Source organism: Scardinius erythrophthalmus, assembly GCF_964197995.2.
Source record: "Scardinius erythrophthalmus genome assembly, contig: HAP1_SCAFFOLD_769, whole genome shotgun sequence".
NCBI classification, from domain to species: Eukaryota; Metazoa; Chordata; class Actinopteri; order Cypriniformes; family Leuciscidae; genus Scardinius; species Scardinius erythrophthalmus.
In genome coordinates this window covers 1-12,380 of record NW_028295852.1, presented here as the reverse complement: position 1 = coordinate 12,380, position 12,380 = coordinate 1, and the positions used below count along the sequence as shown (strand labels likewise).

The 12,380-nt window shown below is 36.1% G+C and overlaps 2 protein-coding genes across 2 annotated transcripts; one reads left to right on the top strand and one right to left on the bottom strand.

The window, feature by feature from the left end:
• Nucleotides 1-1,172: 1,172 nt before the first annotated feature.
• On the top strand, nucleotides 1,173-10,798 carry LOC308686771 (protein mono-ADP-ribosyltransferase PARP14-like; the record flags this gene model as incomplete). The annotated part of the gene is made up of 15 exons (XM_081395207.1): nucleotides 1,173-1,320; nucleotides 2,173-2,415; nucleotides 3,491-3,718; nucleotides 3,802-6,065; nucleotides 6,291-6,524; nucleotides 6,624-6,845; nucleotides 6,965-7,043; nucleotides 7,199-7,345; nucleotides 7,500-7,562; nucleotides 7,728-7,904; nucleotides 8,288-8,497; nucleotides 8,690-9,346; nucleotides 9,524-9,666; nucleotides 9,928-10,102; nucleotides 10,203-10,798. The coding sequence occupies 15 exons, from the start codon at nucleotides 1,173-1,175 to the stop codon at nucleotides 10,481-10,483; spliced, it is 5,271 nt and encodes a 1,756-aa protein (XP_081251333.1). The 3' UTR covers nucleotides 10,484-10,798.
• A 91-nt stretch (nucleotides 10,799-10,889) lies between these two features.
• Nucleotides 10,890-12,333, bottom strand: LOC308686772 (extended synaptotagmin-3-like). The gene is made up of 5 exons (XM_081395208.1): nucleotides 12,241-12,333; nucleotides 12,008-12,139; nucleotides 11,823-11,928; nucleotides 11,669-11,718; nucleotides 10,890-11,540 (listed from the first exon to the last, which is right to left on the bottom strand). Exons 1-5 carry the CDS (start codon nucleotides 12,255-12,257, stop codon nucleotides 11,501-11,503), a joined length of 345 nt encoding a protein of 114 aa, XP_081251334.1. The 5' UTR covers nucleotides 12,258-12,333; the 3' UTR covers nucleotides 10,890-11,500.
• Nucleotides 12,334-12,380: the final 47 nt, after the last annotated feature.

The following is a 12,380-nucleotide window of genomic DNA, read 5'->3' as shown; positions in this document are numbered from 1 at the left end:
AGGAGCTGATTGAGAAGCACCAATGACCTAACACAGGAAACTGAATTCAATTCAATTCAATTTTAAATATGATGGTTTCATATTTATCTAACCATGTCATGCAGCCAGCTATTTATTATCATGTTAATGATCATGCCTTTAGCCTCAACAGCAGGGGTGTTTTTTTTGTTTTGTTTTTTTACCTCAAATACCATACTTTTACATATTCTTCAGCTATTAAAAAGTGTTGATTTAATTACTTTTAACAAAACTGAAAATCATTAACAGGACAATAATTGAATCGATTCTCATGTGCTGTTGAAATCTGCAACATTTTATAAAATACTAAATATTAGATCAATTAGCTCAGAATCAACTTTGCACTGCGGCCCGCGATTGCATAAATGATCAGCCACATTTCCACTTGCATCGTGAAATGCAGATGTTTAGGAAAGTTCTGCGGCAAGCTTTTGTGCCATGTAGTGATTTAGAGTTTAAAATCAAATGCACATTTTACCTGGGTGCATCTTTAGCCTCATTGTACCCTATATATTACAGTTTTTCTGAATTGCTAAAACACATTTCTTGAAACTATCACCCACTTTCTCAAAAACCTTAAACACACCAAATCATCATACTACATTCAGAGAACATCTGACTCTTCTGGCATAATAATAATAATAATAATAATAATAATAATAAAACATTATATTTGTGCTCAAAATCAAACAATGCTTTCATACACAGCCAATCAAAATATAAACACTACAGAACATTCATTAGACACTACATCAAAAAATGGAGAACACAGCATCCAAAGCATGCAGTTACAGAAAAAAAGTATATTGTAACACAGTAAATTAATTTTGCAATTACAAAAAAAGTTTAGTAATCGCAACTTACAGTAGTAAGGTGAATAGATTGTATACTGTATGCACTGTAGTATTTTGTACTGAATATTGTATAGTTCTGAATGTCTGTATATTCAGCACTTGCATACTGTAAAATATAGTAGTCCAACTGCAAAAGCCAAAAAGGTAAAAAAAAAAACCTCTAAATGAAAAGCATGTTACAGTACACTCAAAAGAGTTGTGCAACTGCAAAATCAAAGTTAGTGAGAGATTCATTTTGCCTCAGCATCACGTCTTCGTGTTGGGTCCAGCCTGAGGACTTTGTCCACATTACAGGCAATAATGTCTCTTGCCAGGCAAAGGGAAAAACCCTCTGGTGTGCCGGTTCCAGCCTTGACAACACTGTCCACACCTTGCTCTTTCTTGTCCTCATCCTCTTCCTCCTTTTCCACCACCTCTTACACATACTCTTCCTCGTCTCCGTCTCAGAGTGTTTCCATCTATTATTCGTATCAACATTCAGTGCACCTGTACACTCTGAACTGGCTTATTTTGTACAGTTGGTTTGATCACATCATTAGAAATAAGTGTGAACAATTTTGAGTCGTTGTGTATAAACGATGACAAGTGTATTGTAGTTGTGTTAAACTTTTGCCTTGCCTGTCTTGTTTAGCGTTTTGCAACACAAGTGCATCACAGTGCGATATGTGTTTTTGTGAGTGAGAATGTGTTCAGAGTTAAACTGCCTGAACTTGTTTAAGGTTTAACAGAAAGAGTGATTTATTTGACAAATGGGTTTAGGCTATTGAAAATTTGGTTCAGAGAATGGGGTTTAAAGGTTTTCTGACCATTCATATTAGGAAAATCTGATATCAAGTATTCTATAGCCGTGGACAAAAAAGGGATAAGTATACTATACTGAATAAGATTTTATTCAGCTTTAGCATGGTCATTTGCACATGATACCCTAGCACAAAAAGGATACCAAGCGTAATAAATGTTATCTTTAGAAACCCTTAAGTTAATTTAAATATAAGTAATCCAAATATATTTGTATCAGCACAACTAACACCGTGTAGCATGCACCGTGCTGCAACAGGAAGTTGCAGTCTGTCTACACCAGACGTGACAAAGCAACTATTGCAAATCCAATTGTTCTTTGTTTTAGAAATGGCATAGGTGCTTGGAGTACATCAGAAATGAGATATGTTGCACCACATTGCATCCAATGTAGACAGCATCATTGATTATAATGGATTCTATTGTCTTTTGTTGCGTTCCACTCACCACCATTGTAGACACTGTTTGAAACTTTTCAGATGAATGATGTTTTTATTTTTAGGTGAATCACACAGTGAAGAAGAAGAAGATGAAGAAGAAGAGAAGGTTGAGCCACCTGAGAAAAAAGAAGAAGATACAACCCATAGATCAGCTGTAATTGAAAACATCCAAAACAGCGGTCAAGAGTTTCTGACAATGCTGGTGGAAAATGTGCTGAAAGGATCTTCTGCCGAGTCAATTGACTTCAGCATTGAAATGATACCAGAGAGCAATTGTGCTGTGGTAACCTTTACTTATAGCAAGGGTAAGTCTTGGGTTGTGTTCTTCAGTAGAGTATACTCTTCAGATGTACACTACCGTTCAAAAGTTTGGGGTCAGTAAAAGAAGTATCACCAAGCTGCTCACCAAGGCTGCATTTATTTTATTAAAAATACAAACAAAAACAGTAATATTGTGAAATATTATTCCAATTTAAAACAGCTGTTTTCTATGTGAATATATACTGTAAAGTGTCATTTATTCCTGTGATCAAAGTTGAATTTTCAACATCATTACTCCAGTCTTCATTGTCACATGATCCTTCAGAAATCATTCTAATATGATGATTTGATGCTCAAGAAACATTTATGATTATTATCAATGTTGAAAACAATTTTTTACATTTTTATTTCATGATGCTATGATGAATAGAAAGTTCAAAAGAACAGCATTTATCTGAAATCTAAAGCTTTTGTAACATTAAACACTACCGTTCAAAAGTTTGGGGTCAGTAAGAATTTTCATTTTATTTTTTGGGGGAAGAAATAAAATAAATCAATACTTTTATTCATCAAGGATGAGTTAAACTGATCAAAAGTTACAGTAAATACATTTATAATGTTAGAAAATATTCTATTTTAAATAAATGCTGTTCTTTTGAACTTACTATTCATCAAAGAATTTTGAAAAATATTTGTACACAACTGTTTTCAACATTGATAATAATAATGAATGTTTCTTGAGCATCAAATCATCATATTAGAATGATTTCTGAAGGATCATGTGACACTGAAGACTGGAGTAATGATGCTGAAAATTCAGCTTTGATCACAGGAATAAATTACAGTTTAAAATATAGAAAACAGTCATTTTAAATTGTCATAATATTTCACAATATTACTGTTGTTTATTGTTTTTTTTTTTATCAAATAAATCCAGCCTTGGTGAGCAGAAGATACTTCTTTTAAAAACATAAAAAAATCGTATTGATCCCAAACTTTTGAACGGTAGTGTACGTGCAAAATACTAGCTGGTGGGGGGTGGGGGGGGGGGGGTTTCTGAGTGTTGATCACCTTGCCCCTAACCCACATTTCCTGTTACTTATATTTTGTTCCATATAGATGCAAAAAACTTCATTATATCCTGCCCAAGCAATGGAATTATTAAGAGGAAAAACATAAAAGTCAGATTACTTGAGATGACTTCAACGGTGAAAGCTGAAGGCTTACCTCCGAACACAAACTTAGACTACCTCATGCTCTATTTTGAAAAATATGGAGAAGTAGAGGATGATGGGGTTACAATGGAAACGGATCAGTCAGCAATAATCACTTTTAAAAATCCTGAAGGTACATTAAGTTGTTACAATAAAAATGTGTTTATTGAATTTAATTTTGACATATGCATAAACATACAATGTGTGCTTTTTCAGATGTGCAAACCGTCATCAACCATCAACATCAGATTAAAAAGCAGCCTTTCAGAGTACTGCCATACTACAAAACACTACAAACAGCTCTATATGGTAAAGATAGACCCACTCTGAGACTTCCAGAGGAATTTACTGAGAAGATTGATAAGACTATATGGCACCACTTTAAGGAAAACCAAAAATCTCTGGGTTTAGTCACCCAAGCTATGTCCAGTCATTTTTGTGAGATGGATTTTCAATCCTTAGCAGTGAAGATCAGTCCTTCATCATCCTTGCTCAACAGAGGCGGGGAGACAAGAAAACTCATTAAAACATGGACAGACAATGCCCTCTCTGGGTTCTCAGTGGCAATGTCTAAATTTAAATCCATTGAGCTCCACATTCTGAAGGATGCATGGACAGAGATACAGTCTGAAATTCAAAATGTAGTGGTGGGAGAGGCAGTCACACTGGTTCCTTACACAGATGAAGGGACAATAGCTGTAGCCGGACTGAAAGAAGATTTGGACGGGATTGAGGGAATTCTGAGAGAAACTGTACAGAGAGTTACCCAAAAAATACAAAGGGAGAAGGGTAGTGAGACTGATGAAATAAATATGACTCCATCAATTTACAAGCTTCTTCTCTGTGATGGTTTGGAGCAGCAAACTCGAGACAAATTTCCAGAAATGGACATAACATACCATGCACACAGCCAAAAGTTAACTCTTTACGGTCTAAAAGATGAGATGCTGGAAACAAAGAACAAGATACTGGAGGCTGTTCTTAATTTAATTCGTAAACCAACTGAGCTCCACCAATCTGTTTTAGATTTTCTACACAAGAAGGATCTTGAGGAAATGTCCAAAGTTTTGTTTTTTAACAAAGGAATCAATGTAGCATTAGAATCTGATGGAAAGAGAGTTTTGCTTGTTGGAAAAACAGACAATGACTTGGATGTTGGTGAGAAGCGAATGCAGACAGATCTGGATCATTTGAGCTTCAACGTAGAAGATCCCAGTGTTCTAACAAGATCAGATTGGCAAGACCTTGTCTCTCACATAAAAAACAATGTTAAAAATGTTACAGTACAGACATCCATCAACCAGGTGGTGGTTTCTGGTTTTGTAGAGTCTATCAAGGATGTTGAACAAGAGTTAAATGATTTTGTTCAGAAAAACTCACACTTCGAGAAAACTCTGAAGGCTCACAAGACCGTTGTCACATTCATCAAGGCTCACAAAAAGCAGGATTGGCTTGAAGAGGTGAAAGGGAAAGTGAATGTGGTCTTCAAAGATGAAACCATCATGATCAGTGGCCCAAAGCTTTATGTCTCTGAGTGTGTGCCTGTATTTGAGGACTTGCTTACCTCTGTGCATCACTGCACCATGAAAATAGTTAAACCAGGGGCAAAGAAGTTCTTCAAGGAGAAAGAGTCAGTGTGTGTGACAATGGCCAAGACAAATATGAATTGTTTGGTCCAATTAATAGATGAGTATGACCACCCACATGACACTGTTCAATCACAGATTGTAAAGCCTGCTTATCAATATAAATCACATGAAGGAATTGAAATTACAGTATACAAAGCTGACATGTGTTCATTTCAAGCGGATGCAGTGGTCGGTGCATGCAAAGAGACCCTACTACTGGATGGAGGTTTAGCAAAAGCACTCTCAGTTGCTGCTGGTCCTAAACTTCAGAATGACTGCGACCATCTTGTCAAAAGACGGAGGTTGACAACAGGTGATGCAGTTCTCCTCGATGCTGGAGGACGGCTGCGATGCAAGCATGTCATATTAGCAATAGGACCACAATATAATTCTTCAAATCCTCAGGAGTCCGAAAAGCTCTTGAAGAAAGCTGTGAAGAAGAGTCTGAATGTGGCAGATCAGGAAAGCTTCCAGTCGTTGGCAATCCCAGCCATTAGCTCTGGTGTATTTGGTTTCCCTCTGGACCTTTGTGCATGTACCATTGTGAAAGCTATAAAAGAGTTCTGTGATTTTGTTGAAGGGGACATTGCGCTGAGGAAGATTCACCTAGTTGACAATAATGATCAAACGGTTCAAGCTTTAGAAGCTGCTGTGAAGAAAATTTATGGGGTCAGTTCACCTACCCCAATCATAACAGCTGGAAGCAGTTCAAGCAGCCAGCAGCAAACCCAAGCAAGCTCTTCTCCAAGCCAACAACAGATAACTGCGCTCTTTCAAGGGGCATCACAAAGTTTTCAGACAAAAGAAGGCTTAACTATCACACTTATGAAAGGAAACATTGAGGATACAACAGTGAGTTCAATATTTACAAATTATGCATAATATTATTTGGTGTATTGCTTTTTTCTAAAGTGCATTTTTGTATTTGAAATAGCAAAATGTCTAGAGATTTCGTTTTTTCTAAAATAAGAGTTTTTTTTTTGTTGTTTTTCAAGAAGTTCTTAGGTCCTGTTCTTAAGTGAATGCTGGTGCATGTGCAAACTAATCATTTGTATATAACTGCTCTTTTTTGTACAGATGGATGTTGTTGTGAACACTCTCAGCAGTGACCTGAATCTTGGTGTTGGAGCTATTTCAATTGCCCTTCAAAAAGCAGCTGGTCCACAGCTTCAGGTTCTGCTCAATCAGCAAGTCACAGGCTCTGCAAACGTTGGAGCAGTCTTTGAAACAGCTGGTGCAAACCTGAAGAACAAACTGGTGTTCCATGCAGTTGTACCACACTGGAATCAGGGACAAGGGAACGAGCAGAAGGTAATACTATTATGAATTAATTAAGATAATATTGGTTGATTTAGAGATTAGTATTTCAAATCTGATGCTTTTGATGACTTTTTTATTCTCTTTGAGCAGATGCTGGAGGATATCGTGGATAAGTGTTTGGGTCAGGCAGAGCAGCGTCAGCAGAGCTCCATTGTTTTCTCTGCCATTGGCACAGGAAACCTGGGATTTCCAAAGCCACTGGTGGTCTGCACAATGCTGGACTCGGCCTTCAAGTTTAGCAGTAAAAGAAGTTCAAAGCACGTGAAGGAAGTGGTATTTGCTCTTCACCCCAAAGATACCCAAACCATCCAGGTATCTGATATATGGTCTCATATCAGCCTTTGTTAGATCCATTTAGTCACAATTTTTGACACTTAGTACAATAATAAAGTTATTTTGACCCCAGTAATACTATATGTCGTTCACAACAGGCATTCACAGATGAGTACAGCAAAAGGTTTATGGGCCAGTCTGCCTCAGCAAGTAACCCCACACAGCCGCTGAGCACAGGTGCCCAAAACTTCAATTTTCATATACAAATTACCTATAACCTATAATTAATTGGTCTCAGTGTAATTTTTAGTGGATGTATGAAGTCAGTTCCCCTTGATATGATATCTTTCCATTATTATTTAGTTCTGTTTTATTTTACAATGAAATCACAGGCCCCTTCTCAAAGGTCACAACAAAATCTGGGATTCATGAGACTACAGTGGGAGGAATAACACTTCAGGTCCTGAATGGTGATATTACTACAGAGAAAACTGATGTCATTGTGAACTCCAGCAATAAAGAGTTCACACTGAAATCAGGTAAAGTTACTAATTCTGAGTTAGTAGAAGGCTGATAATGTTTTATTCCTTACTAATGACTTTTCAAGCACTTTGCCTTTAATTGCTTGTTGCTTAATTTTATAAGATAGGAATGAATGAGATTTACATAAAACTTTTATCTCAAACTGTCAAGGTGTCTCAAAGGCTATTATGGATAAGGCCGGTCCAAATGTTGAAGCTGAGTGCCAGCAGCTTGGTAAGAAGCATGTTTTAGTTCCTAAAATATTTTAATAAGAATTAAGTAATAAATAAATTACATAATAAATCATACTTTAAAAAAAAATCACATGTCCTGAAATGTTACACAGTTTAATACACAGAACAGAGCAGATTTATAATTCTGGTTCATGTGTTTTTCCAGCGGCCAAGACTAACAGTGGACTGATAATGACTCAAGCGGGGAATTTACAGTGTAAAAGGATAATCCACATTTCAGCACAAAGCAATGCTATTATGATCCAAAAACATGTTAAAAAGGCACTGGAAATGTGTGCCAAGGAAAAGTTAACCTCCATTGCATTCCCAGCTATCGGCACAGGTGAGAACAGGAAAAATAACAGATGAGAGGGAAAGTGATATTGTTATTTATCTATATCACACAATGACTGTCCATAAATATAAAGAGAGCATATGAATACAATTTCTATAAGTAATATACCTGTATTAGATATTTGTATTTATTGTATGTATTTATTTTTCCACATCATTGTTTATATATATATATATATATATATGTATGTATTTATTATTTGTACAATACATTTAATTTATTTTCTCAAATTATAAGTGGTGAACTGGTGATAACCTTTTTTTATCTTGCATTAACTTTGGCAGCCCAAATTTGTACAATATTTTTTATGTTCATAACTTTTGCTAAAAACATGGACATGGTTCATAGTCGCATTGCTTTCTTTTTCTCAGGACAAGCGGGGTTGTCTCCAGGTCAAGTAGCAGACTCCATGATGGATGGTGTGATTGACATGATAGGAAAAACTCCCCAGTCCACTCTCAAGCTGGTCAGATTGGTTGTGTTCCAGGCCCCCATGCTTCCTGAATTCCTCAAAAGCATGCAGTATCGAGAAACTGGACCTGCCAAACAAGAGAAAGAGAGTACATGGTCAAAAATCAAAAGTATGAATCTCATCACTTTCACTTCAACCTAATTTCATAGAACATTTAATTTTCTGATTAACCTTTAAAACATTATAATTTTAATTCATAAAACAGTGTAGTTTAGAAATGCATTTTAATAAGGTCATGCACAACAAAGATATCAAACGCGACCTGACCGATTTCTGCATTCCAACTTTGTGTATGTTGCAGCATATGCTAAATCCTTCTTCGGTGGGTCTTGGGAGAAAGAAATGAAACAACATGGTGGCAAAGACTTTGTCATTGAAGGCGTGCAAGTAGATCCAGTGTTTTTTTCTATCTGTGGACCATCGCAAGCAGAAGTGGACAAAACAAAGCGTTTCTTAGAGGACATGATCACTTATGAACAAGTGTTCCAGTCTATCACAGACACAGCCATACTTACCTTTTCAGACAAAGACCAACAGAGAATCTATGAGCTGCAAAGGACTATGAATGTGACTATAAGGTTAGACTACAAAGCCAATAAGGGTTCTGAAGGGACCTCAGGACAGGCCACACTCACAGTACAAGGTCTCAGCCGAGATGTTCTAAAAGCCACTCAGGAAATCCAAGAAATGCTCAAAACAGCCAAAGAGGATGAGATACTCAAAAAAGAAATGGATTACACAAGTGAACTTGTGGATTGGCAGTATGAACAAGGTGGGCAATATAAAAGTTTTGATCAACGCACAAATTTGCAGTTGGAAAAGGCCCTCGACAGCCAAGCTCCAGACATCAGAATTTCCTTCCAAGGCCAAACGTACCAGGTCAAACTGCCTGAGGGTCCTGCGGTGAGCACCACTGGAGGAAACAAGATGAACATCCAACGCATTGACAGACTGAAAGGTATTTGCTGTGTAGTATCATTTATCAATACGAAAAATGAAAAGAATACATATATAAAAACTCAATTAAAGTGAATAAATGTGTAAATTATCTTATCATAAATAAAAGATGTGAATTGGATATGATTTGTCTAATGGCACTAGAACTAATTTTAAATAAGTTGTTATTTTTCTCCAGCTACTGAAAGTATCCCACAGCATTGGGATGCCATGGCACCTAATGAGTTGTACCAAAAGTTTAATTTGCAACCGACCAGCACAGAATACATAGACGTATTGGGGCGCTTTCAGGCCACTTGTCCAAACAACAAAGTCTTGAAGGTGCGTTTCATTTTATTGTATTGTTTTTAGTGTTTTATGAACAGTTCATTCAATTTTATAGGATTCCAACCGCAGTTAAAGATAGAATTCTTAGAATGGGTGTAGGTGGATCTAATTTTTATACTAGAAAGGCAGTGCAATAAATTGTAAATGGCAAGGAAATAAACACATGACAACTTCACAGACAACTCAATTTTATACTTGTATTCATTATGGGATTCTTGTCTGTTTTTTACGCCTGTTTTTTTTTTTTTATTATAGATTGAACGAATCCAGAATCCTGGCATGTGGAAGAACTACCAGAATAACAAAAGTGTCATGGAAAAAAAGAATGGTCATCAAAACAATGAGAAAAGACTCTTTCATGGAACCAGTGAGCAGACTATCAATCACATCAATAAGAGTGGATTTAATCGCAGTTATGCAGGAAAAAATGGTAAATCATTTACTACAGTCATTATAATATGTGCATTCCATCATTCTAATTGAAGTGGGGTATATATGTATTTTTCATCTCTTAATTTTTCCTGTTACAGCTGCAGCATATGGAAACGGCACATACTTTGCAGTTAATGCAAGCTACTCTTGTAACAACACATACTCAGTGCCTAATGCTCAGGGACAAAAGCACATGTACCTCTGCAGAGTCCTTACGGGAGACTTCACTAAAGGAGTAGGTGGGATGATTGTGCCACCTACAAAAAATACCAACTGTGACCTGTACGACACAGTTGTGGACAACCCTGCTGCTCCGACCATTTTTGTGGTATTTCGTGATGATAATGCTTATCCTGAATATTTAATTACTTTCACTTAGTCATTTAAAGATCAATCAGTTTACACAGTGAGACTGAGGGCTTGATCACATCAGATACAATCAGGGAGAAGATTTTTAAATGAAACCATAGTTCCCATAATGTTCCTTACTGAATCATTAAAACTGTTTTAAAAGGGCTTTAATGACGGAAAATGCATGTGCCTTATAATGAATTATTTTCTGTTTCTGCTGTAAAATGTTTACAAAATTGTTTTGTTTTTTTAATTCCGGTGATATTTCCACTAAACATGCACAAACAAATATGCAGGCACATTTATACAAACTGCACTGCAAATAAAGAACTTCGAAAATTCTAATTGTTTTATTGTAATTTCTTACACCCCTATACAGCTGATACTTTTGGCATTCAAAAAAAGTGTATAGGCACAATCCACATATACTGCTCTTCCACATCTTAGTTACAAATATATCAATAAAACAATGCAATTATATTTCTTATTAGTGCAGAAAGACATATTGTTGGAAAAATAGATCTTAGGAATCTTGAATTCCATTGTAACAACCAAAAATAATACTTCATGCTTTAAGATGCTTTTAAATCATATTTGTCTCTATATTCATATACTCTATCATTTCATGAGTTCATACTGATATTTATATAAAATATGTTAATGAACAAGTATTGTTAACAGCAAAAAAGAAAATTATAAAACTGTCTTGAAGACTTGGACAGAAAGAAGGAAAAAGACTGAAAGCCATGTCAAGAATCACTGTATCACATAAAAAAGACTGCAAATGCATGAAGCTCGAAGTATAAATGTGAAAATAGATAATGTATAAAATTTTATCCTACAGAATGGCATATGGTCAACATAAGCAATAAAGAGGAAATATTGTGTAGAATTAGGAATTATGTATTCAAATCACCTTTAAAGTCAGTGTCAAAGTGCGCAATCTGTCTCATCTGGGTAGCTCTCAGCAATGGGTACAAGATAAAATTATAAGATAAATAATACATTTTCTAAGTTATTTTGCGACTAGTTGACCTCTGTTCTGCTAGTTTGTCTTCTTTAGCCCGGGGAGAGAGAGTTCATACCTGTTTGAGAGAAAAAATTATACATAAACACAAACCATCAATATGCTTAAACCATATTAGTAAAAAAATTCTGTGCGGTAAAAGTTAATGCCACAACAAATTTACTTGACCACATTTGCTGTCCTTACCATTCTGTGGAGCCCATGTTTAGATCTATTTCAGACATATCAATCAAAACCTTTTGGGAAATATAAATAACATTTTTAATCTCAACATCCTGATAATGCTTAGTCTATCGCTGCCTCATATATTCATGTCAATCCACGTTCTTTGTCTACTTACCATTCCAATCTCCTTTCGCTCCCTTTTGTGAAGCATTTTATTGTTTTTTACAGCAACATCCAACTTTCTGGTTCTTGCTTCCTCCGGTGACACGGCAAACTCAAATCTGAGATGAAGAGTTATTTTAGAGATCTTTTCAAACAATGAAAATACTTGGTTTTCAAGAAGTGAAAAATGGCTCTAACATCTCATTGAAGACAGGGTTCACAGTTTTCTTTTTAACCGGAGTGCGCTTGCGGTGTTTCCACGTCAGATCAGGCAGCAGATACATGCGGACGTAAGTATCAGAGCCGTTCTCGCTGCAGGAAAACAGATCCCTAAGGAGTCATGAAGAAGGATAATAGTTTTTATGATTCTTTCAGCTGTGTGGTAAATAATTAGAAGGTATATATTAAAAAAAGAGACACAGGCATCTCACTTGCAGCTGTTGACCATCACGATGAGCCGCTTCCTTAAGGTGGCATAACGCAATGTGAGTTGGATCTGCCCAAAGCTGCCCTGATGATTCAAGATGGCCCTTTGAATGAACATATAAGATTTTTGTAGAACAAAACATTT